The sequence below is a fragment of the Cervus canadensis genome, chromosome 7, assembly GCF_019320065.1.
Source record: "Cervus canadensis isolate Bull #8, Minnesota chromosome 7, ASM1932006v1, whole genome shotgun sequence".
In the NCBI taxonomy this organism is placed as follows: domain Eukaryota; kingdom Metazoa; phylum Chordata; class Mammalia; order Artiodactyla; family Cervidae; genus Cervus; species Cervus canadensis.
In genome coordinates, this window is record NC_057392.1 from 5,391,689 (window position 1) to 5,417,653 (window position 25,965).

Consider the following 25,965-nt stretch of genomic DNA (forward strand, 5'->3'; position numbering starts at 1 on the left):
TCACGGACTATTCATCTGTATTTTCTGCACACCAATTATGTGCTGTGTACTGTGTTAAGTATTTAAGATGAATAGAAGAACAGTTCTCACCTTCAAAATCTCCCCAGGGAGGAGGAAAATTGAAGGCAGTGTGCAAAGAAAAATCGAAGGCAGGATGCTCCAAGAAGGCAGGGTTTTCTGTTTTGTTCATTGATGTATTTTTTTAGTTTTTAGACTAGCCAATTACTGCATTCATGACTGAGCACAATGACTGAATTATGCACAGTGGTGGTGGGGGAGAAGGGGGAAGGCGGCACCTATCAGAACACTAAGGAGGAGCCCTGAGGGCACCTGCCTCAGGCTTGAAGCCCAAGAAGGAGGAGGACACGGGAGGAAGTTGAACAAGGGGATTTCCAGTTGTTTGGTAGAAGCAGAAGGTGAAGCTGGGAACATGGCAGGAGATGAGGGGACAATGACAAGAGGAGGCAATTCATGAAGGGGACTTGTGTGCTGGGCTGACGAGCCTGGCCTATTCCAGGGATGAGGGAGAATCCTGGAGGGCTGGCCCAGGGGAGTGGTGTGGTCAGGTCTATGAGTTAGAGACATCCCTGCATGGGCAGGTGGTGGGTGGATGAGCTGGAGGTGGGAATCCGACTAGGGGACCGAGGCTGTCTCTGGGATGAGATGTGTTAAGAAGCTGAACTGAAGCTTCTTAACTCAGGCTTCTTTCTGGGAGCTGAGCCTTTGGACAGAAGGCTCAGCTCTTGGAAACATTCAGGAGGTGGCACGATTCTGTAGCTCAGGGTCTTTGTGGAATAGCTCAGCACAGCGTGAGCTCCTGATCCGGGTTGCTGAGCAGTGGGTGGTGGCATCATCCACCGAGACAGAGACTGAAAGAGCAGTGGGATCAGCAAATTTTGAGGAGCTCTGAGTACCACTGTGTGCTGTGCATGTAAGGAAGTCTTTAGACAGGTGGATCTATTTACTGAAGTCTTTAGACAGGTGGATCTATTTACTGATGAGAGGATTATGGTAAGTAAGTTGTAGATGAAGCCAAGGACAGCGATTTAGGCTAGTAGGCACATGAAAGTGCATGATAAACACCACCTGTAAAGATGGATAGACACAGAGAAGTCCATGGAGACTGGGAGAGCTGTTTTGAAAAGAGAGTATCACTGTTTCATTGGATTGGTGTGTGTGAATGAATGAATGTGTACATTAAATGATTTATCCCTGCCATTCCTCCTGGCTCCTCCCTCTTGAAGTAACTTCAAGCACTAGACTATATGACCAGAATCTGTCCCCATTTATCTTGGGGTAACAGCCACCAGAGGCAGCACCGAATTCTTGATATGACTACAAAGTGTCTCTTGGATTTTCAGGAAATATTTAAAGTCAGAAAGACTCTCATCTGGCCATACTTAGTTCAGATTTCCTTAGTTTGGAGGTGATATACTCTTTTTGTTCTAGGAAAGCATTCATGGTACCGTATTACATTTAGTTGTCAAGCTTCCTTAGGCTGCTGTAGGCTGTGATAATTTCTTACACTTTCCTTGATTTTTTTGTTTGTTTGTTTGTTTGATTTTGGTTTGGTTTTGGCCATATCACATGGCATGCAGGATCTGAGTTCCCTGACCAGAAATCAAACCTCTGGCCTGCAGTGGAAGCATGGAGTCTCAACCATTGGACCTCCAGGGAAGTCCCACACTTTCCTCGGTTTTGATGACTCTGACTGTTTTGAGGGGGCTTCCCTGGTGGCTCAGTCAGCAAAGAACCCATCCGCCAATGCAGGAGACACAAGAGACGCGGCTTCGATCCCTGGGTCGGGAAGATCCCCTGGAGAAGGAAATGGCAACTCAGGTATTTATAGAATTTCCTTCAATGTGGGTTTGTCTGTTGTTTTCCTCATTATTACACTGGTGTTACAGAAACTGGAGAGGAAGACCACAGAGGGAAAGTGCCATTCTCATCGTCAAGGTGCACACTGTTGACTTAAGTTAACATCACAGCTGATGTTGACCTTGGTCACCTGGCTGAGTTCATCTCTGCCAGGTTTCTCCACTGTAAAGTCCCTCCCTGCCCCCCTCCAGACTGTGCCCTTCAGAAGGAAGTCACACTTAAGGAGTGCGGAGTTATGTTCTCCCCTCCTTGAGGGAGGAGGTAGTTAGCTCAAATCTCTGCCTTTTCATCTGAAGAAAATCTCTTCAGCCTCCTTTCCTCCTTTCAGACAGTCTTTTAGGAACACACAGACCTGTCAGCTATGGAGCCCAACTGATACTGTGCAGGGCCCTGTGGGGCTCCTGAGCACAGAGACTTTCTGTGCCCCCATTTCTTTGATTATAGGGAACAGCCTTCATTCAGCCTCCAGGATCTTTCCTGGTTTCCAATGGGCAGATTCAAGCAGTTGTGAACTAGAGACTGGAGGGGATGTGAGACCAAGGAGAAACAAACAGTCAAGAGCAGCCTTGGGGCAAGGTCCTGTTTCCCCATCAACGGAAACACACAAGAATTATCTTTGAGCTATTTTGTGGATACTAAAACCGCCTCTCCTCCCCACCCCCGCCCCAAGGTGGGAGAAGTTAACGATTAACTGGTAGCCTGCCCATAGCATGCAGACCCCAGACCAGATGAAAAGAGAAGGTTGATGATGCTGACTCCTACTTACCTCACCACCAGCCCATCAGAAGAAATGTCCACGAGCTGATCACGCCTTCTTTCGACAATGGCTATAAAACTTCTCACTATCTTCCCCAAGTGGGGACACACGGTTTTGAGCGCATTAGCCCACTGTGGCCCCCTTCGCCTGACAAAGTAATAAAGCTATCCTTTTCTACTTCACCCAAAACTCCATCTTCAAAAAAAAAACCAAAAAACAAAAAAAAACACACCTCCATCTTCAAGATTCGATTCAGCACCAGTGTACAGAGAAGCTGAGCTTTCAGCATTATGACTTTAAAGGGACCTTTTCCAGGACTTAACATTTCTGAATGTTATCTGTGTGCACCTCAAAATACTATATGCCATGTTTAAAATGCAAGTAGTGACTTCCCTCCAGGCAGGCACTGGTTTACGCTGGGCCTCAAGGCCTAGAGTTTCTCTTTGAAGCAAGCCTGGAAGATGTCTTGTCCAGGGGCCTGTCTGGCAAGCCCTTGCCCCTTGTCTACACTGCTGGTGTCATGTATGAGGTTGGCCTAACTTAAAAGTCAGGAATAAGTGAAAATTCCCCACAAGAGGAAGAGTCAGAAAGGAAGTGCTTGAAAAGAATAATGCTGTTTCATTGTATTATGTAATGTCCCACTTTGTTATAATAACAGCATTCACTTGTATAAACCAAGAGTATCACAGTAAAGACATACAACATGGTCAGAGATGGCATCATACAAAAGAGATAAGGTAAAGAATTTTCCACCAAGACTGTAGAAAGAATTATTTCAAGACTTGGTGAAACTCCAACAAGAGTAAATGCCATGTGAGTCAGGAAACATAGTGTTTGTATCTTAGGATAATACATTTTTATATCAATGATTTAATAAAGAATTATTGTGCTCTGGTACGTTAGGACCCCCTCCACCCCCACAACTTGGGTTCCTTCCAGTGTCTGTGTGCTGCTGACCCCTGTGGCCTTCCCACAGGGTAAGGAAAAGTGACAAGCCAATTGTTTTTCTCTCTCACTCTATTTTCCTCCTTATTGCCTGGACTTTGAAGTTCATTGTCATGTAAACATTAACTTGCTTCTTAAATAGAGCCACAGAAGGCAAACTGTAACCTGAGCATATGATTTACCCAAACTCTTTCCCTTGAGCTCTAAGGATTCTAATTTCTTCTCCACCAAGATGTCTCTGTCTCATAGAATTAGTTTTGAAAGAGGCTTAAATTATCATCAACATCAACATTATTATTATTATTTTGTTACTAAAGTGCTTTCCAAAGAATACCCATCAGAGATGATGTTAGGTGGTAATATCCACCAAGTTTCTTTTTAAAATATATTTAAGTTAAAAAGAAAGTCTGACACTGTAAAGAAATTATCCTCCAACAAAAAATAAGAAAAAAGAAAAAAATTTTTCATTTAAAGGAAAAAAACAAAAGGGGGTACAAGTGGCAAAACACAGGACAAAAGTCATCACTGGTTGAAGTTTGGGACCCATTGAACTCTTGCACTAATCAGTTTCACATGTGAAATTTATCGTACACAAAAAGCCTGAATCATAACTTTGGGAACACCCCATAGCAACTAAGAAAGTACAATTTTATTTTTTGGCAGTCGCCAGTCATCATCTACCTACGTTAACCAACAGTTTTCTTTTATAATTTATAGTTGTGCTGATCATGAGAGTCTAAATCATGCTGGCAAATCCTTCAAAACAAATTACACGCCTCATTAATACAATCCTTGCAAGACTGGTGTTACAACAGAGGTTTCTCGGAATTTTGCTCTGGAGATGTTTTTAGATTTTTCTAAGTTATATTTTATTCTCCCCAAATTAAAATGATATAAAATTATAGTGAGCTTTTCTAACACCAAGAACCTTAACATATGTCACTATCTGAATTGCTGAAGAAACAACATCTTAGTTTTGAGATCTTGACTTTATAAAAATGATATGTCTTAATTATTCCCCTTCTACATCCATCACGGTGGTGTGTTCTTTTGCCACTTACGTGTCATATAGAATTATTTTGCTGGACTGGAACTGTGTAGCTTGTATAGTATCAAATAAATAAAAGATTGATATTTTAAAAGTGTTAATTTCCTTAATCTTTTTCTGTCCTGAGATGTTTTTCATTGACATGTAATAAAATATTTTTGAGTTGTTAATCCCTCTCCACAGTAGGAAGTCTATATATTTGTAGATTTATTTAATCCACAATTTCAGATTGGTTGGCCTTTTCTAAATGCCAAACTGGCCAGCTGCAGTCAATTCGATCACTTCCATGATCATCTCGCATTTATCCATACCTAAAGTCCTTGGTTGTTTTAATTTGCTTTGGAGAATTGGGCATAGACAGAACAAATGGCAATTACATTACAGAGTTTTTAATTTATCTTAAAATATGAGCACTGCTGTTTATCTTTATGCTTAAGTTCCAAGAAACACTTTTTGACTGTTCTTGTTATTCTGGTTGTCTACTATTATTTTATCTTTATAAATACATCCTTTAATTTGCAAAGTGACTTAATTTGTTTTATTGATTCTAGGTGTCAGTGTTAATGCCACTAATTAGCTTTGAAAACATAACTATGATATCATCATATTATTTTTGAGCAATAAATGAGCATTCTTTCCATCCATGGCAATCTCTAATCCTTTCCTTCCCCCACCCCCTTTCCTTCTATCTTTCTCTCCTTCCTTCATCAAATATTTATTAGGCATTTGCCTGTCCAGCACTATACTAGATGTGGAGAATCAATGATGGATAAAACTCTCAGTCCGCCAAGAAGCTTATTCTATTGATTTAAAATTCTTTTCTTCCTGTTTATTCCAAAGGTCATTTGGACAAAACACATTAATGAAATTCATGGGAAAAAAAGCAAACATGGACAACTTTCACTGAGTTGGAGAAAAAGTATATCACCAACCTTTAGCAGCTGCAGTGAAATCTTTCTTCTCTGGGGGCTTGGCCTATATCAACAATTCTTCTTTTCCCCAAGAGCTGGCTCTGGGGCAGGCATTCTTCCTCCTCTAGCATAAACAACCTTGGCTGGGAATGTTTGGTTGGACACCAGTTGGATGAGACCCAGAGCAGCCGGAGAGCCCTCCTAGAAACCCTAGGTACCCACACTTGCTTGGTGTGGCCGAGTGAGGCCTCTGGTACAGAGCTCCTGTAGAAAACCACAAATGCACAGGAAATTGGGGAAAATCAGATAAAGGCAAACCATTAAATGACACACGAACAGAAAGGAAACAGTTAAGAATTAACCCAAATTAATTTAAGGCTATAAGAGCGAGTGGTGCAACGGTTTAGTTAATAAGTAGCTGATCTCCAAAACTAGGACACTGAAGCCAAATGACTAAGGGCTTTTAGAGGTATCAGGGGACAGGTGGAAGGGGAAATGGACTCGCCACAGAGAGACTCACAAATGACTGTGCGTGGTAGGAGAAGGCACTGCATCGTTACTCACACAGGTTCATACATGCACTCATCTACCTCTACATAAATCTATTGATCCATTCAGCAAATGCTTCTAGAGTACCACTGTTCTAGATGATGATGCTGAGGACACAGCAGTGAGCCCAACCCTGACATTCAGGAGCCTGCTGGAGGCACCATGAGCAACTGGCTGGAATTTAGGTAGGGATTATACAAAGAAAAAGGCAAAGATGAGACTCGAGGATAAGGAGAAAATACTTGCAAATGATGTGACTGACAAGGGCTTAATTTCCAAAATACACAAACAGCTCATATAATTTGACAAAAAAAAAAAAAAACCAAACAACAAAACACCAAAAAAACAAACAACTCAATTGAAAAATGAGCAGAAGACCTAGAGACTTTTGTCCAAAGGAGAGATACAGATGGCCAATAGGCACATGAAAAGATGCTCAACATCACTAATTATTAGAGAAATTAAAATCAAAACTATAATGAGGTACCATCTCATGATGGTCAGAATGGCCATCATTAAAAAGCCTACATATAATAAATGCTGGAGAGGGTGTGCAGAAAAGGGAACCCTCCTACACTGTTGGTGGGAATGTAAGTTGATACAGCCACTGTGGAAAACAGTATGGAGGTTCCTCAGAAAATTAAAAATAGAATTACCTTATGGTCCAGCAATCCCTCTCTTGGGCATATATCCAGAAAAAACATGGTTCAAAAAGATAGATGCACCCCTATGTTTATAGCAGCACTGTTTACACTAGCCAAGACATGGAAACCATCTAAATATCCATTGACAGATGAGAGGATAAAGAAGATGAGATACATATATACAGTGGAATACTACTCAGCCATAAAAAGAACAAAACAATGCCATTTGCTGCAACATGGATACAACAAGAGATTATCACACTAAGTGAAGTAAGTCAGAAAGAGAAAGATAAATACCATATGATATCACTTACATGCAGAATCTAAAATAAGACAAATGAACCTATCTATGAAACAGGAAAAAAAAATGAGGGACAGAGACAATAGACTGATGGTTGCCAAGGAGGGGGGAATGGGAGACAGCAGGAAAGTCTGGGATTAGCAGACGCAAACTGGCATATATAGAGTGGATAAACAACAAGGTCCTACTGTATAGCAGAGGGATCTATACTCAATACCCTGTGATAAACCATAATGGAAAAGAAAATGAAAAAGAATGTACATGTATGTATAACTGAGTCACTTTGCTGGTACAGCAGTAATTAAAACAACACTCTAATTCAACTTTACTTCAATAAAAAATAAATAAACAAGAAACTGAAATCTGCTGAGTGTGGCTGGTTTCTGCAGAGTACCAAGGCCCCTAGGCCTTCCAGTGGAACAAGATGTCACCTACTCCCTCATCCTTTCCCTCGTCTGAGGTTGTCTCTTCCTTCTTTCATTCTCTCAGCCTAACGAGGCCATGTTCACCATCCACATCTTTAGGCTCAAGACTGTCTCTACTCAGGCCTCCAGATGGCCATCTTCTTGCTGTGTCCTTTTCTCTGTGTGTGCACAAACCTGGTGTGTCTCATGTGTCCCCAAATTTACTCTTTTTATAAAACCAGTCAGATTGGATTAGGACCCACTCTAATGACCTCATTTAACTTAATAACCTTTTTCAAGGTCCCATTTCCAAATGTACAGTCACATTATGAAGCAACAGATGTTAGGGCTTTAACATATGAAATCAGGGGGTTATGATTCAGCCCATAACCCCACTGCTCCACTGCTGGAAGATTTTTGCTTTCTGGTTGCCCTGCGATTCACTGTGTGGAAAACGGCATGAACCACAGAGAAAGCCAGTGACCACAGGGTCTTCCACTTCCTAAAACCATGCCTGCCTCAAACCAAGAGAGAAGAGAAATAGTCTTAGGGTCTGCACGCCCTTATGCATACCTACACCTTGTTGCAGAGAGACATGGTTCATGTCCTAGGATCTGAAGCAACTTCCCAAGCTTTAAGAGTGACAGAAGAAGTTTCTACTAGAGGCAGCTGTACCCTATTTTTTACCTTAGGATCGCATGGGAAAGAGTCAAACCTTTGACTGTCAGACAAAGGCGTCTTCGAAAATCTCGATTGCTTTAGAGGCAAACTACAGTGTAATAATAGAGCCAAGACAAGAGGAAGTAAAAGAGCTCTGCAAGGCACAGTTAGTAGCATTCTGAAAATTAGTGTTTCCTGTTTGCTTCAAACCTTCTTCTTCTACCGGGCCTTGCTTAGTGTTAACAGGTCCTGTTTGCCAGTGGCTCTAGGTCAGTTCACTGAAAGCCAGTTGTTTCCATTTTACCTTCCTAGTTGCTGACAGGTCCACCCCCTTCTCCTCCCTCTTATCAAGTTTCTTCACTTGTTTCTAATCTGTCTCAGTTCTCCCACTGCCGTTTGTTCTCACTTCCCTCAGTCCTTTCAAGTACCTTTTGGTTTCTCCAAACCCTCTGCCCTTTCCCTTTCACTCATCAATCCCAGCCTGGCCAAATCACCCCCAGTCCCACAGATCCTTCACCTTACTCTCCAGTCCTTGATCCACTCCCCCTACATCATTCCCTAGCCCCGCCCACTCTATCCTAGCTCCCCCTACCACCCCAAAGGAAATACAAACTCCCCCCCCCACCCTCCCGGCCAAGCTTAAACTTTTTATTTTTTATTGGGGTATAGCCAAATAACAATGTTGTGGTAGTTTCAGGTGACCAGCAAAGGGACCCAGTCATACACATACATATATCTCTTCTCCCCTAAACTCCCACTCCCAACAAGGCTGGCACATAACACTGAGTACAGTTCCATGTGCTCTACAATAGGTCCTTGTTGGTTATCCATTTTGAATAAAGCAATATGTACATGACCTTCCCAAACTCCCTAACTATCCCTCCTCTTGGCAATCATAAGATTGTTTTTTGAGTCAACATAGACTTTTTAATGGTGATTTTTTTTTTTTTTTGGCTGTACTGGGTCTTTGTTGCTGCACAAGGGCTTTCTCTAGTTGCGGTGCACAGGCGTCTTATTGCTGTTGACTTCTCTTGTTGCAGAGCACAGGCTCTAGGATGTGTGGGCTCTGTAGTTGTGGTTCCCGAGCTCTAGAGCACAAACTCAGTAGTTGTGGCACACGTGCTTAGGTGCTCTGAAGCACGTGGGCTCTTTCCTGTACCAGGGATTGAACCTGTCTCTTGAATTGGCAGGCAGATTCTTTACCACTGAGCCACCAGGGAAGCCCCCAACTGTATTTCTGAATCCGCGAACTGCCTGTTCATATTCTTTGTCCATTTTTCAATTTGGTTGCCTTTTTCTTATTGATTTATATATTTGTGCTCTGTCTTTTATCTTTTATATATTCTCATGAATATTTTCTCTTAGATGGTCCTTCTCTTCTAACTAACTGGGCTGCAATAGACTGAACAGCCCTTAAAATGCTGTCATGCCATTATAATGGAATTCTGAACAACTAAGATTTTGCAGAAATGTTCAAAGTTTGTTTTAAAAATTCCATCCAGTAAGAATTGTTGTAAACTTTATAAACAGCAAAAACAGCAAGTAAATATGGTGTATGGATCAGTAAATTGGGTTTCAGCAAATGGGTCTGCTTCTTCTACCAACATATATCTCAATACCACAAAATATGACTGCATTTATTTGTTTTATATGTCTATTTCCTCTTCATATTCATTGCCTGTACTCATTTCTTTTAGTTACACAGCAATTCATTTTATTGTGGAAAGACTTAAAATACATATATGTGTGTGCACAACTGTAGCAAACATTTTTGTGCTTGCCAACAGGCATTCCCCCCTCACCCATGATAGCCAAGCCCAGATTTTGTTCAGGTATCCCCTCAAATCTGTTAATTGGATTATATAATTCCTTAGTTTTCTACTTGGTTTATGAATCTCTGAGAAAGTAACATTAAGAAGAGGGGTAGGAGAAACCCAGAAACATGACTTCATAGCCCCAGGTCCTCAGTGTGACATGGGAGCAGGTCCACTCACTCAGTGACAGTGTAGTGAGCCTGCCTTTGTACCTGTTGTGGGTTCCATTTAGAAGGTTGTCATACAAGTTCTGAAAGGGGTCTAAAGTGGATTCAGTGTGTGGCAGTTTACAGAACTGGTGAGCCAGCAAACCTAGTTGATATCTATTCTTGCATGGGCTTTAGGGGAGGGAACTTAGCAAAGATGTGATGCATGACAGGCACTGCTATCCTGCTTGATCTTAGGGGAGAAGGGACTGACCCAGAGAAGGGAAGGTCTTTTCATGAGGGGCTTTGTACAACTTGAACTGACAGCCTTGTGAATGGAGAGACTGCACATGTGGCGAGAGGTCGGGGGACTTTCAGGTTACAAGTCAAGTATCACAAATACGTTGTTGACACAGACTCAGAGAGCCATGAGCATAACATTCTTTAGAGTCCAACAGTGCACACCTGGGTCCAACACGCCAGATGAATATGCTGAAAAACAGAAAAAAGGCTTACATAGAGGAAGAGGAATCTTCTCTTCCATGTGTCCAATTTTTGTAATAAAATATTCCACATACAAAAAACTTAATATGTAAGAGATAAAGAAGGTGAATAAGCATCACATATCAATCAGCTAGCATAAGAAACAGAACATTACCAATCCCCTTGAAGACCATATGCACATTTCTGTTTAATACTCTGAACTGAAAACTGAACATGATGCCTACACCTCACTTCATATGTCACTGGCCAGAACTGCACTGCAAGCCCATACCTAAACATGTCATTTCAAGGGTGACAGGATGTTTGTGACTGCTTAGACAGTAGTTTTCAAACTTTTTTGTCTCAGAACCCCTTTCCATTCTTAAAAATTATTGAGGATACCAAAGAGCTTTTGTTAATGTGGATTATATCTATCCGTCAGGACCATATCAGAAATTGAAACTAAGAAACTTTTAAAATATTTCATTTAAAATTACAATAATAAATCCAATACTTGTTAATGAACACACATACACTTTTTAAGAAAAAAATACTTTCCAAAACAAAAAGTAATTAGTACTTTACTAGTGATCAGTACTTTACATTTTTGCAACTCTGTCTGGCTTAATAGAAGACAGCTGAATTCTCATACTTGCTTCATCATTCCAGTTGGTTCTAATGTTATTTTGGGTGAAGTATATGAAGAAAATTTGACCTCACAGAGATAAGTAGTTGGAAATGAGGGGAGAATTTTAATAGCCTTTTCAGGTAATTTTGGATATTCTTATTTGCATGCTAAGTCACTTCAGTCATGTCCAACTCTTTCTGACCCTATAGACTGTAGCCCACCAGACTCCACTGTCCACAGGATTTACCAGGCAAGAATACTGGAGTGGGTTGTCATGCCCTCCTCCAAGGGATCTTCCTGATCCAGAGATCAAAAACGTCGCTACATCTCCTGGATTGCAGGTGGGTGGGTTCTTTACCACAAGTGCCCCCTGGGAAGCCCCATTTTGTTTGATATCATGCCAAAACCCAACATATGACAGCTTCTTAAAGGTTAGTAGCAATGTGGAATCTAAAACTGCATCAATGAACTCTTCATACTCTGTGACATTAAAAATCCATCGGGCTATCTTGCAATTGGAATAGCTTTTTGTTTTTTTTCAACCCATGCATCGTAGTTTTGTGACATCATGCATTGGGCATTTGGAAAATATTGGGTCACTAAATGTAGTGCTATTAAAATATGTCCATGTATTAGGTCCTCCTCCCTTTAGGAAGTAGAACTTAAATTTCCCCCTTCTTGAGAGGGACTGTACACACTTCTAAAGAATAGAATGTGGTAAAATTATAGAATGTGACTTACGAGGATAGACCATAAAAGACATTGATGCTTTTATCTTGCTCCCTTGATCTTGGGTCACTTGCTCTGGGGGAAGCTAGTTGCCATGTTGTGAGGATACTCAAAGTCCTATGGAAAGGTACATGGGGTGAGATACCCAGTCTCCCGCCGCCAGCCATGTGAGTGTGCCATCCTGGAAGCAGATACTGTAGCTCCAGCCAGGCTTTCAGACGACTGCAGCCTCAAGAGACAGACATCTTGACAGCAACGTGTAGGTGAGTGAAACCCAAAGTTAGAACCACCTACATAAGTTACTCCCAAATTTTTGACCCACAGAAATCAAAAGATAATAAGTTTTCTTGTTTTAAATCACTATGTTTTGGAGTAATCTGTTATTCAACAACAGATATCTAATATACTGAGCTTTGCAGATCTTCCAAATGTTGACACACATTTTATTATTTGACGTATTTTTAAAATCACATTCACTAACATCACCACCAAGCTCATCAGAAGAATCTTTTAAGCATGTAAAGCTGTCAAAATATTTACATGGTAGGTTGGGTTTCCCTGGGCTTCCCTGGTAGCTCAGCTGGTAAAGAATCCCCCTGCAATGCAGGAGACCCTGGTTCGATCCCTGGGTCAGAAAGTTCCCCTGCAGAAGGGATAGGCTATCCACTCCAGTATTCTTGGGCTTCCCTGGTGGTTCAGATGGTAAAGAACCTACCTGCAATGTGGGAGACCTGGGTTGGGAAGATCCCCTGGAGAAGGGTATGGCAACCCACTCAAATATTCTTTCCTGGAGAATTCTCAGGAGCCTGGGACAGAGGAACCTGGGGGACTATAGTCCATGGGGTCACAAAGAGTCAAACACAACTGAGTGATTAAGCACAGCACAGCATGGGTTTCCCTGGTGGCTCAGGTGGTAAAGAATCCACCTACAATGCAGGAGACCTGAGCTTGATCCCTGGGTGGGGAAGATCCCCTGAACAAGGGAACGGCTACCCACTTCAGTATACATGCTTAGAGAATTCCATGGCCAGAGGAAAGCCTGGAGAGGCTACAGTCCATGGGGTCACAGAGTCAGACATGACTGACTAAGCATGTGCGTGCACACATACATACACACACTCACACAGCAGATATGGTTTTCAAATTCTAATTTTTGCTTGAAAGGCCACATTTTATCATTGTCAACAATAATCTCAGTTGCTTCTCTTGAAGTGACAAGTTGACTTTTATTTTCTAGAAAATTTCTACTAAATACCCAAGTCCAAAAAAATCACTGTTGTCCAGTCATTCAAATACAAGAGATGATTTTTAAAAGAGAATCTAGTTCAGCTAGCAAATCAAACAAGCACAGAATTGCTTTTAGTTGAGCAAGTGACATTTACTACCACTTCCAGGGGAGGAGTCCCACTGCATGGAGGCTAGTAGTTGGTATAACAGCATCTGCCACCGGAGTATCAGCCCCAGGGTGTCAACCTGCTCCATGGTTGCAGGTGCTGGTGTTGCAAGAAGACACAATTCACATGGACAATGTGTGAACAATGCTTTACTCTTTACCAGTGAAGAGAAAGAGCACGATCAGTTTCACTGATGACAGTCCCCATGGCCAGCAGATCTGTATGCACTCTTCTTGTGCTGCAAGCAAAGGGCCCAATTCTCTCTCTGCTGCAAACAGATACAAGAGTAGGGTTAGCTGGGTGTCACGTGATGCACACAGTTAAGCAGAACAAAGAAGTACACATCCAGTCCAGAACAGGGAAAGATATTCCCAAACAAAGGGATATGCCGAGCCCAGACTGTAAGAGCTCTTTGTATCTTTGTAAGGAAATGTTCTGGGCCCACAGCACATTCTTAAACAACAGTACAGGGGTTGAAAGACTGAGCATGTATCTACCTTTTCTAACACTTTTTCAAGATGAACATAGTTATCTTGAGATGCAGCAGACTTGCTTTATTATAGTTTCCATTCTGTCACACAGAATAACAAAAGGACACAGAATTGAGTAAAAGGAACACCTTTTTACAACTTCATTAAGGACATTCTGTTAATAGAAGAAACAACAGGCCCCAAATGGAGTCACTTGTGCTAATCCCCATGTCAGCAAACCAAGACTTAATACCTAACCTAACAGCAGTTTCAGCCTCTCCCTGGAATGTGACCTTTAGCCAGTCAGTGTAAAATTTTGAGTAGCAATGATGAGGTAATCCTGATAAACCCCTGTATTTCACCAAAGGAAGATGATCTTGCTTGAAACTCTGAAAAATGTGTTCATCTGCCTGTTTAGGGATACATATAGGTGTCTTTTAAGACCTCTCACCCGCTTTCACCTATACTCTAACCCTCCCATTTTGCTTCAGTAGCTGTCAGTCCCTTAAATGTCCACAGTTCCTTCTTAGTCCACTCCTTTCCTTCTATTTTCTTCTTTTCCTCCAAATGGTCCAGACCCTCTTTCTCATTCCAGTCCTACCAATTGCTCCCATTTCTAGCCAGGATGCTCTAAGTAGCTTCTAAGTAGCAAGATGAAAATAGGCAGCAGGGCCCAGTTAAGGTGTTGCTGGGGTCTGGGGGAATGAAGCTGGGACTGGAGGGTCTGAGGAAGGGGGGGCTGACTTTGTACAGAATCCAAGCATTTAAGGATATGTGCTGTACCGGTCCTATATAGACATAGGGCTGGGGCCACTGGAAACATCTTGGGAACCGCAACAGCAGGTCAGGATCCACAAATTTCTCCCCTCCATGCTACTGTCCACACCTGTCCCCACAGCCCACAGCTTCGATTCCTGCAGTTACTGCTAGAAAAAGCAAAGTTATGAGATCAACACGGGGAGCCCTGTGGGTTATGCCCTTTTTGGCCAGGTCCTCACTTCTTCACAGTGCAAGACAGGCAATGCAGCATTGGGAATAAGCTTTACCCAAGACCAAGACCATTGGAAGGACTGATGCTGAAGCTGAAACTCCAATACTTTGCCCACCTGATGCGAAGAACTGACTCCTTGGAAAAGACCCTGATGCTGGGAAAGATTGAAGGCAGGAGGAGAAGGGGACGACAGCGGATGAAATGGTTGGATGGCATCATCTACTCGATGGACATGTTTGAGCAAGCTCTGGGAGTTGGTGATGGACAGGGAAGCCTGGCGTGCTGCAGTCCATGGGATCACAAAGAGTCGGACACGACTGAGCGACAGAACTGAACTGAACTGAATTGAAGGCCATCGAGCCATCGGCCTCTGTTCCCAGGGTCGCCCAGAGGTGGGGACAGAGCACGCAGCGGTGGCAGTGCACGGCGGCTTTGGGTCTGGTCGTGCGCGCCAGAGGGAAAGCGGAATAATGCACTGAAAGGCTGTTGCGAGGTCCTTTCCCTCTGACGTCCCGGTTTCTGACTCACTGACGACCCCTGGAGGTAGACAATCCGTAAAACCTCTTCCACCCTCAGGGCCACCGACTCCACCACCAGGCTCACCCTAACTTCCGCTTTCATGAAAAGAGCGCAGTTCCGGGGTGGGGTCCCCGTGCGGCCTTGTGGGAAATAGAGTCTTGTTAGGAGGATTCTGGGAGTCGTAGTTCCTACTGGTCCTTATGCGCACGCGCATTTTCGTCTTCGCCTCCCTGGGCTTCAGATGCTTCGCCGGGCGGGAAAGAGACACGTGAGCTCGTGTGTGGCTGGCCTGTAACTTGCGGCGGCTCAGGCTTTGTCCTCTGGGGAGGGGTCCCCAAGTGGAACGTGACGGACGGACTTGGATCCTCTGTCAATTACAATTGCCAGTTGTAATCGGGCAATTACAGCGGCAAGTGATAATCGCCGAGATGCAAGGTGTAGGAGCAGTGCGTAAAGGCTGGGAGGACAAGGCATCGGAGCCAAAGCTTGGGGGTGCGGAATAGAACCAGGCCCAAGGGCGACGCATTTAAAGAACAGGGCCTCGAGAGCGCAGAGTGCCCAGCGAGGAGGGCCGCGGTCGTGAAAAGACCCCGAGTCACACGGAGGGAGGTGGGCGTTATCCCCTGACAGGGTAAAATTGTGGGTTTCGGTGGGGCGCGCTGCCTAGGCATTCCAACTTAAGAAAAATAAGGGCAGTGTGGCTGCTATCCGGAGGGGTCTCGAGGGAAGGGCATTGAAGACCGAGGGCATCCGCCGTCCAGGGGGAGGCGATGGGATCCGATGATGGCCGTGGACTGAGGGGATGAGGAGGATGGGGGATTCAAGGAAAGAGAGGAGTTGAGGATTCTGGGACTTATCGTGTGGGCCTCTGGCGGGTCTGTAGATTACCTCACTTAGTGAAATTCTTACTCAGAATCTGTTTCGATTCATTCACAGTGGGCATGGGTGTGGTGGGCTGGAAGGATAAGTGCTGTGTATGAAGTTTCCAGAGAGAGGCCCAAGGATATCAAGGTTACATGGAGCCCAACATGCAGGGCACGCTCAGCTCTGGGCAGAGGGCTCTTTGAGCTGAGAGGAAGGATACAGCCGACCCACCCTCGCCAAAGACTTGAGGGGGTCCAGGAGTGAGTACACAAGTGCAAATACATTGACAAAACTATTCAGATGTATACTGACACAAAGAACCACACGGCTGTGTTATACTCACCCTTGTGAGCACACAGGTGTGTAAATAAACACATAGCTACTCATAACCACATGCTCACCATACTCCCTACCCCAGCAAAGACCCTAGTAAATGAAACCCACCATGGAGCCCTGGTTAAGAACCTCTGTAGAGGTAGATAAGAAGGTCAGTTTCCTGGTTGTCCCCTCTGGAGTCTTCAGGTGGCTCTAGAGGGGAGAAGAGTAGGCCCCCCAAGTTCGAAGAGGAATCAGAGTATGAGGAAGGGGCAGTCTCTCCTCCCACCCAACTGTAACTTTAGTGATGGAGCCAGGCCCTCCGTCTTGCCAGACCCCAGCTGGGCAGTCAGTCATAAACACTAAATGGTTAGTGGGAGAGTCAGCCAGGCAGGTAGTTCAAGCTTGGTGGTTGTTGTTCAGTTGCTGAGTCGTGTCTGACTCTTTGTGACCCCATGGACTAGTATGCCAGGCCTCCCTGTCCCTCGCTATCTCCTGAAGTTTGCCTGAGTTCATGTCCATTGAATCAGTGATGCTATCCAACCATCTCATCCTCTGTTGCCCCCTTCTCCTTTTGCCTTCAATCTTTCCTAGCATCACGATCTTTTCCAATAAGTTGGCTATTTGCATCAGGTGGCCAAAGTATGAAGCTAAAGCTCCAATACTTTGGCCACCTGATGCAAACAGTTTAAGCTTTCAGGTGTTTAATTATGTAGGCTTAGTAGTTCAGTTAGAAAGACAGTAGGTTGGGACTTCCCTTGTGGTCCAGAGGTTAAGAATCTGCCTGCCAATGCAGGGAACTGGAACTCAATCCCCGGTTCAGGGAGATCCCACATGCTGCAGAGCAACTAAGCCTGTGTGCCTAGAGCCTTTGCTCTGCAACGAGAAGCCATCACGATGAGAAGCCCACGTACCACAACGAAGAGTAGCCCCTAGAGAAAGCCTGTGCGCAGCAACAAAGACCCAGAGCAGTAAAAAAAAAAAAAAAAAAGATTAAAAAAAAAAGACAGTAGGTCAATCAAATGATTTGTGACTTAGAAACTTAATCAGCCAACCAGCCTGTACTCAGGATTAATTTTTCAGATGGACAGTAGTCCATCAGGATCCATCATTTAGAAGGTCAGTTTAATGGTCTGTCCATCAGGGAGCCAGTTATGAGACTGCCAAAGAGCTGGTTCATCAGTTAGATAAAAGGGCAGTTGGGGTGAGACTATATGGAGACAGAATGCCTCTTGTTACATCTTGAAGACAGCGTAGGCAGGTGGAGAGAAGAGTTGACTCCTAGGCCACGAGGGAGCTTCAGCTTGCTGGGAAAGAGGCCTCATCTGTGCGTGCGTTCATGCTAACTCGCTTCTCAGTTGACTATTTGCAGGGAAAAAGAGGAAAAACTGCCGAACAAGGGGCAGGCTGAGTTGCCACTAGAGGGCAGTGTGGCACCCCTTCACTGGCACAAGCAGCTTTGCATTTGTGCGAGCCCCAGTCTCTGACCAGTTTCTGAAGAAAGGGCCTGAAAGGATTTATCATTTGGGGAGTGCCTAACTAAGACACACTCGGCTCCATGCTGGAAGAAAGCAGCTGGTTGTCCAGCAGAAGGACTTGCCTTTCCTGGGCCCTGGGGAGGAGGGAGGTTGGAGGAGTGAATGCCTCACTGGTGGGCCCCCGGAACAGGGAGGGGTGCAGCTCCCTAAAGTAGAGGCACGGAGAGCAAGAAGTCCCCTGCTGAGATGCACATCACTTCCTGGGCTGCTTTTCCTCCAGTGCCTCTTGGGGCCACAGAGGGGCCAGACCCATGGCCTCAGCCTCCAGACTCCCATTCCTTTGCTGAACTTTGGTCAGCTGCTGCTTCTGCAGTGGGCAGCAACTCATAACTCAAGCAGGAAGCTGGGGATTAGACAGAGATGATGAAGGAAACGAGGAAAGGATGAGCAATGAGCTTCATCTCCCTTGGGAAATCATTGAGATGTTTATAATAAGGTGTCACTTTGTGCTTTTTATCAAAGCACAAATGCAGGACTGAGAAGAATTGAGTTCTTTTTTTCCCCAAAGGGAAGTGCATGAGCCTGGGGAGCTATGCCTCCCGGTTATGCCTAGAGCATAATGCTGTGCCTCCAGGTGGCTTCCTGGCTTAAAAAAATGGGCAGGGACATATCCTAGTTCTGGCTGGTTTTGGTAACTCAGCACAGTTAAAAGAAAGAGTAAGTGGGGGGCAGTAATGGAGGCTTCATTGGGAGGACGACCCACGCTGCCCAGGGTTTTACCTGTACTCTCTCGTGGGAGGTGGCATCCTGGTTTTCAGATGAGGAACCCAATGCCTGAGGCCTTATGCCTGGGAAGTGATACAGAACTGGTCTTGAACTCTATGTGGCTCAGTGGTAAAGAATCCACCTGCCAGTGCAGGAGATGTGGGTTCATTCCCTGGGTCGAGAAGATCCCCTGGAGGAAGAAACGGCAACCCACTCCAGTATTCTTGCCTGGGAAAGCCCATGGACAGAGGAGTCTGATGGACTACAGTCCACGGAGTCACAAAGAGTCGGACACGACTGAGCAACCGAGCAGGCAGGTGAGGGGACACAGGCAGGAGAGGGAGGGTGAAGGGCTGGAGGTCGCTAGGTCCCCAGGAAGTTTCTAGGGGGGCTCTGGACATATGTTTTAATTTCATTTTTAATGAAAAATTAAAATACGTCTCACCAGTTGTCTTATGCCAGTTCAGAAGAACCACATCTCATTTCTGGTAGCTTTCCATGGCCAGTGTCTACTATGTGAACACACAGCTCTAAGCATCACCATTTGAAGGTCAGTATCTTTGATTAAAATGTTTACTTTAGGGTTTCCCTGGTGGCTCAGTGGTAAAGAATCCGCCTGCCAGCGCAGGAGATGTGGGTTTGATCCCTGATCTGAGAAGATCCCACATGCCACGGGGCAGCCAAGCCCGTGTGCTACAACTGCTGAGCCTGTGCTGTAGAGCCTGCGAACTGCAAATGCTGAGTCCATGTGCCACAACTACTGAAGCCCAAGTGCCCTAGAGCCCGCTCTCTGCGACCAGAGAGGCCACTGCAGTGAGAAGCCTGCACGCTGCAGTGAGAGAGGGGCCCACGCAGCAGCAAAGATCTAGCACAGCCATAAGCAAATAAGATTGTTTTTAAAAATGTTCACTTTGGACAGTCAGGAAAAGCTGGATATGCATCCTGAATCAACACAATGATACAATTGCTATTCAATCCTGCCAGCTACTTTCAAAGCTGGTCGTTTTGTTGTGGAAAGATTAAATTGATAAACTCAGTCAGTTGACTAATGATTTTATAAAGCTACCTGGCTGTCAAAGTGCGAAAATGTTTGTTGTGTCAGGAATACTATATAAATATTCTTTTAGTAAAATCTCGAAAGAAAAAAGGGAATTACTTTAAAAATATTAAAAAGTATGTCTCATCTATATCATGAAATCATGAAATATTATGCTATGGCTATAAAAGAGTTATCTTTCCTTCTTTCTCTTTCTTCCTTTCCCCCACCTTTCCTCTCAACGTGGAAATCCCTAAGACATACTGTTAAGAGAAGCAAGTTGATGAGAAATATGTCTAAGACATACTGTTAAAGGAAACAAAATATATTTTGAGGGAAGGAAGTCACAGGACAATATAGGTTGAATAATCTTGTTCCCACTTAAAAATTTTGTATATATATGTCAGGGAATGTTTGACGGGAGGATTCCTACGTGCTGTCTCTCATGAGTCCTTTGTCCCTCTTCAAGCGGAACAGCACGCTGCTCCCAGGGACTGAGGTCACTGTGTGAGGCAAGCATGAGTCTCCTTTAGTAAACATTCTCCTTAGGACAAAACAGCTTAATCTCCTTCCCCCTTACTTGAGATATAGATTGTCTCCTGACCTTGTGACTAACGTTACCCCTTGTTCCCTTGGTAACGGTTGCTGTACATTTGGTTTTCTGATCTCTATCATTCCCGAAAGAAGTTTCTTGTACTGCAGCCTATATATACTCATAGAAAAATCATTAAAGCACCTTTGCTCCACCAGAGCTTAGGTCCCCGGGTCTTTTTTGTCTCTCTCTCTCTTTCTCTCTTTCACTTTCTTATCGTCGACTCCGTACCACAAGGTTCCGGTCCATTAAAGGACCCCAACATATATATATATATGTATGTATCTGCAAGTTAAATTCCTGGAAGAAGATTTTTCAAGCGGCTCATTGTGTTCTCTCTGGAGGTAGGATTAGAGAACTTCACCTTTGAAGTTGTTTTCAGTATTGTTTGACTGTTTCCCAATGTGCATGTATTAATTTTAATCATGAAAACAACAAAGCTGAATATGCAGTGTGCACACCCACACTTGCCATAATCTAAGTCATTGAGACCATTGCCCTGAAACCAAGGACAAGCTCCAGCACCCTCAGCTGGGTGCGCAGTGTTTGTTTATAGAAAGGAAATGGGTCAGAACTAGATAATGAGGAGGATAGTTTAATGCCATGCATACCCAGTATCTTAGGAGGCAAAACCTCTGCACTTTTAATGTTGGCTTTTATGCAAAATATCCACCTTTAACAAAACAGATGTTGCAAAATTGATTTTTAAAATATCTTCTGATTCACCTTTACTTTAAAATCTTCAAGCTGTGTTTAGCAGTTCTGATTCAGATAGATTGCAAGTGGGAGCAAAAAAAAAAAAAAAAAACTTGCATAAGCTTTAAATATTCAAGAGACAACACACAGCAAGGAGATCAAACCAGTCAATCCTAAAGGAAATCAACCCTGAGTATTTATTGGAAGGACTGATGCTGAAGCTGAAGTTCCAGTACTTTGGCCACCTGATAAGAGCCGACTTATTGGAAAAGACCCTGATACTGGGATAGATTGAGGGCAGGAGGAGAAGGGGACGATAGAGGATGAGATGGTTGGATGGCATCACTGACTCCAGGGACATGAGTTTGAGCAAGCTCTGGGAGATAGTGAAGGACAGGGAAGCCTGGTGTGCTGCGGTCCATGGGGGTCACAAAGAGTTGGACATGACTTATTGACTGAACAACAACAACACATGATTTTCAGCAATAAAAGAAGACTTTGAGATAAACTATCACCCAGTCCAGGGCCACCAGCTGTGACACACCCTTGACCACGAAGTCCTGATGCTGCTGTCAGAGAAGGAAGCTGTAGCCCCTCTGTGGCCCAGGGTAGGACTCCGTCCCTCCCGGTCACCCTAGCAGGCCCCGCTTGGCCTACTGCTAGTCACACTGGGCCTCCCTTCCCCATGTGTACTGTAGAGTTTTCTAATTTAAAATGCTTTTATTTATTAAAAGATAAAACAATTAAAACTCACTTGAAAAGAAACAGAGTGACATAGGTACAAACCATGAGTTACATGTATGAGTATTCTTCAAAAATTTATTAATAGAAACAGATGTATTCAAATGAAACACTGGACAAAAACAGACAAAAAAGGCTGGAATGGCAACGACATTGGAGAATCTCACTTTACATTTCTTTGCACAGAACTAGCACCATTTTAGGCAGAAATCACAGATTTAATTATAATTGCTTCTAATGTATAAAATACCTTATAAAGATTATTTAACTATCTAGTAACAAAGTTCTTCCAAAAACTTATTTAAAAATCAATCTGAATTTACCATTTGAAATTGACGAAAATGGTTTAAAAATTGATCCAATTCTACTGCTTGTCAAAGGGAATGAGCCATCATTAGTTTTATTGGGAGAAAGTGCCTGAATTCAGCTTCTGGTTCCCTTCTAACCACCAAGCAGATACAGTAAATTGAATATTTCATAGGAATAAGAGCACATCTAAAACTGATCTTAGAAAATATTTTCCTAGACTATAAAAATACTAAATGGAATACAAAAATTTCAGCATGTACAGCAAATAGACTACAGCAGACAAATATTGAAGACATACTCGAAACTATCTTATACCACAATCATCATGAACATCAAGTATTATTCTAATAATTTTTTTATGATTCATTCTGATTCAATGTTTGTTTCCCCTCAAGTTTTGTTATAATGTCAGACACAGACCAGATTCTGTGTTTCTAGCAGAAGTTACTGGAGGCACCACTGAATAATTCTGGGTATTCAACTGGTTCTCTCAAAAAGTGCTGAAAGTGCAATTGTAGAACAGCCTGCTTCTTAGAATGGGGGTCAGCAAACTCCAGCCCTCAGACTACGGCTGGCCCACTGCCTCTTTTGTGTGACAGCCACGCTGAACTCATTCATGGGTCATCTGTGGTTGCCTTCATGTTACAAGAGCAGAGTCGGGCAGCTGTGACAGGTGCTATAGGTGGCCTTTTGGTCCAGAGTCTATATTTACTATCTGGCCCTTTATGGAAAAAGTTTGCCCACCCCTGTTTTAAATGAATCACTTCAGGAAACCATTCACTGAACAAGGACAAGGTGAGGTTGTCCCAGATGAAGAGGAGGTTTGGCTGAGGTTTGCTGGTTCCATCACACAGTACCAAGGCAGATCAAAAGAATACACATTTGAATTGGCAACTTTGGGCACTGAAATATTATTCTGGCATCCAAGCAAAGTCTAGCTGGGATAAAGTACCTTCCTTTCTCTGTGAACTGACCACTGTGTACCAAGTCACTTACGTACCCAATTACAGCAACATACTCCCTGTTCAACCCCAAATTCACGTGGGCCCCAAGCATGATTTCCGGCCTTTAAAAACTACCTTGTACCTTTAGCAGCCGACAGACCTAGAAGCGGACCTTCCCCATCCCTTCAAATTGGCGTAGATTCTCGGCGCTGCATCGTGTACCTTTTAGAATCCTTCCCTGTGACATGCTTCATAATAATTGGTACTACCACCACCCAGGGCCACAAACATGTCCTTTTTGATGAAGCGGACTAAATTTTCGAGGGGACACATGGGCTTGGGAGACCGCCTGTGGTGGTCCTGGCAGAATGAAGTGTGGAACGTGATGTCAACACCGTCATAGAGGATCCGGACGGAGTGCTCACGGGGCTTCTCCCTGTCCTGCCAGAGCTCAAAGACCAACCTGGCCGCAAACCGCGGGAACCTGGCGCCCGTAAGGCCCAAGGCACTGAGAATCGGGGCCAGAGTAACGTCGTGAGCGGAGTAGAGAGTGAAAAGCCCCTCCTTCCTGCCCTCTGCTGTGTGCTGCATGCGGCCGACGGTTTGGTTCAGGATAGGGTGGGCGCCCAGCAGCGCGTACCCCAGGTACAGCTTCTTCTCCTGCCTCTCTCTCTCATCCTCTATCTGATGCGTCTTGATCACCTTGAAGTGGTCCATGGTGATACAGCCATTCTTGGTGCAGGGGAAGCTGACGTTGTGGCAGAAGAGGCAGAGCAGGGAGTCTATGGGGTTGGCAGCCCGGAGCTGCTTGGTGGGGATGTCCACGATCCGGGCCATCTCCTCGTAAGTCCTTTCTAGCTGCCTGTTATTCAAACGTAATAGGTACTGCCGACGCTGCTCCTTCTCCAGGTACTGGTTCCTCAGTGGGCAGTAGCAGTTCCCAGAGCAGAACAGAGCACTGGGCTGGTGCCTAAAATAAACCTTCTTCCAGTCAAAATCCGGCAGAAAGCCATAGAGCAGAGCCAGCCCACTCTGCAGCGTCCGGCTCTTGCCGGTGGTCTCTAAGTGAAGCTGCTCTGCAGCCCAGTCACTCGGCAGGAGCTTGTGTTTCTTCAGGTAGATGTCCCTCAGCAGCTGGCCGTTCTGCAGGTGCTGCACGACCCCTGAAACACAAGAGCGTCACACGCTTGCCTCACCACCAGCTCAGTGGAAGGGCCAGCCAGGGGAGTCGAGGCTCGCCCAGTGCTGGAAGGCTTCAGACACTGTATGGTTACACCCTCGAGCCTGGCCCCCACTGCGAGGGACCCTCCAGAAGGGGCTCCCACCAGCATGTGAAGGGATTACACACAAAGGGATGAGCAGAGTGGGGCCCTGTCCTCTGGACCCACACCTTTCCATCTGTCTGCCTCGATCCCTCCTCTGGAGGAGGGCTGTGACTGGTGGGGCTCAGAGGTAAAACCAGCCTGCTGGTGGAGGTGCAGGAGGTAATGGAGCCTAAGGAGAGCTTTTTCCCTCCTACCCAGGACAAATCGTTCCTCAGAGTGCCTGGGAGCTCACAGAAATCAGTCAGGCAAGGAGAACAAGTCATATCCTGGCTGCCCAGTTCCCTCCTTCATGCCACACTCCCTACTCCCCCAGCCCAAGGCTCTCTGCTCACTTCCTGGGTCCATTCTGCCCAGTCCTGCCCTTTAACCTGCCCATCAGCAACGATACTCTCCCTGCACAGATATGGAATGATCTCCCAGGTACCTAGATGGAATATTGGGGGGGGGGGGAAGCAAATTGCAGAACAGTGTGTTTACTATGCTCCTTTTAAATAAAAATGAGGGGAAAAATAAGAACGTGTATAGGCAGCTGCCTGTGTTTTGTATAAAGAAACTTTGGAAGGGCGCACCATGGTTATCTGGGGGTGACAGGGGCACAGAAATGGGGGGGTGGTGATAGAACAGGGATAGCAGCATGATTTTTAAGTTTCACTTTAGTAGTTACAGTTTTGAACTACACACAGGAACTATGCCACAGTACAATTAAAAACAAAACAAAAACAAACACTGAAAAAGCCTTATCTTCAAGTAGGAGAAGGCAATCCAAGATAAGAGCAAGCTCACCCTCCAGCCAACAGGACGTTGGGATGGCCTTTAAGTGTGAGATCTGAGTTCCCTGAGAGTGTAAACCTCGGGCAGGCCCTGTGACCCGTGATGCCACTTATGCAGATGCCCGACTGGTCTGCAAAGCCCAACCACAAAGACAAGACAACTTCAGGCTGAAATGTGTGGGACAGAGGGAACCGTGTTGGCCCAGGAAGGGGAACAGCTCAGGGGCAGAAAAAAAATCATGAAGGCTATCTAGGTCCTACTCTGAATGAAGAGTATTGACAGCAGAGTCCCCTCAGAGATCTGCGCTGGGACAGGTCTTAGCATTTCCAAATGACTTGCACAGAGGGGCCAACACCCAGAATCTGTGTCTGGCCCCCAGTTCCTTCTGGGCCCACCCAGCATTCTGAGGCCACCTATGCTTACTGTGCACCAGACCTTTCTCCTTTAATCCTCACAAAAACCCAACAAAGAAAGCAAAAGCAAACTGAGGCCCAAGCCATTCACAGTTAAGATATGGCCGAGCCAGAACTCCAGCTCCCATCTGGGCCCAACCTGTGCTCTTAGTCCCGGCTCACGTCACCTCCTCCCTACATGTTCAGGCCAAAATATTACCAATTCAGGGTGTCTCCTCCTCTCCAAACACAACTCGCATCTTCACAACCTGGTTCCTGCCCTTCCCTTTCTCTCCCAGTGAAATGCTCATCCTGACTCCAATACTATAATTCCTTTCTGGCCTTCTCTTTCTCCCCCAGGTGGCATTAATCATTCCCTCCTGTTCACACAGACTGCTGGACTTCTGAGGCATTCACTGCATCTGCCGAGCCTGGCATGTGCTAGAACTGTGCTCGGCACTTTACA

General features: G+C 44.7%; 1 protein-coding gene across 3 annotated transcripts in view; it reads right to left on the bottom strand.

Annotated features, from left to right (window-relative positions):
- Positions 1-21,822: 21,822 nt before the first annotated feature.
- PXYLP1 (2-phosphoxylose phosphatase 1) overlaps positions 21,823-25,965 on the bottom strand; it is a 77,962-nt gene continuing 73,819 nt past the window's right edge. For all 3 annotated transcript variants that reach the window (XM_043474255.1, XM_043474256.1, XM_043474257.1), the window contains one exon: positions 21,823-24,174. In XM_043474255.1, coding sequence (XP_043330190.1) covers positions 23,237-24,174 — 938 coding nt within the window. In that variant the 3' untranslated portion in view covers positions 21,823-23,236. The remainder of the gene's footprint in view (positions 24,175-25,965) is intronic.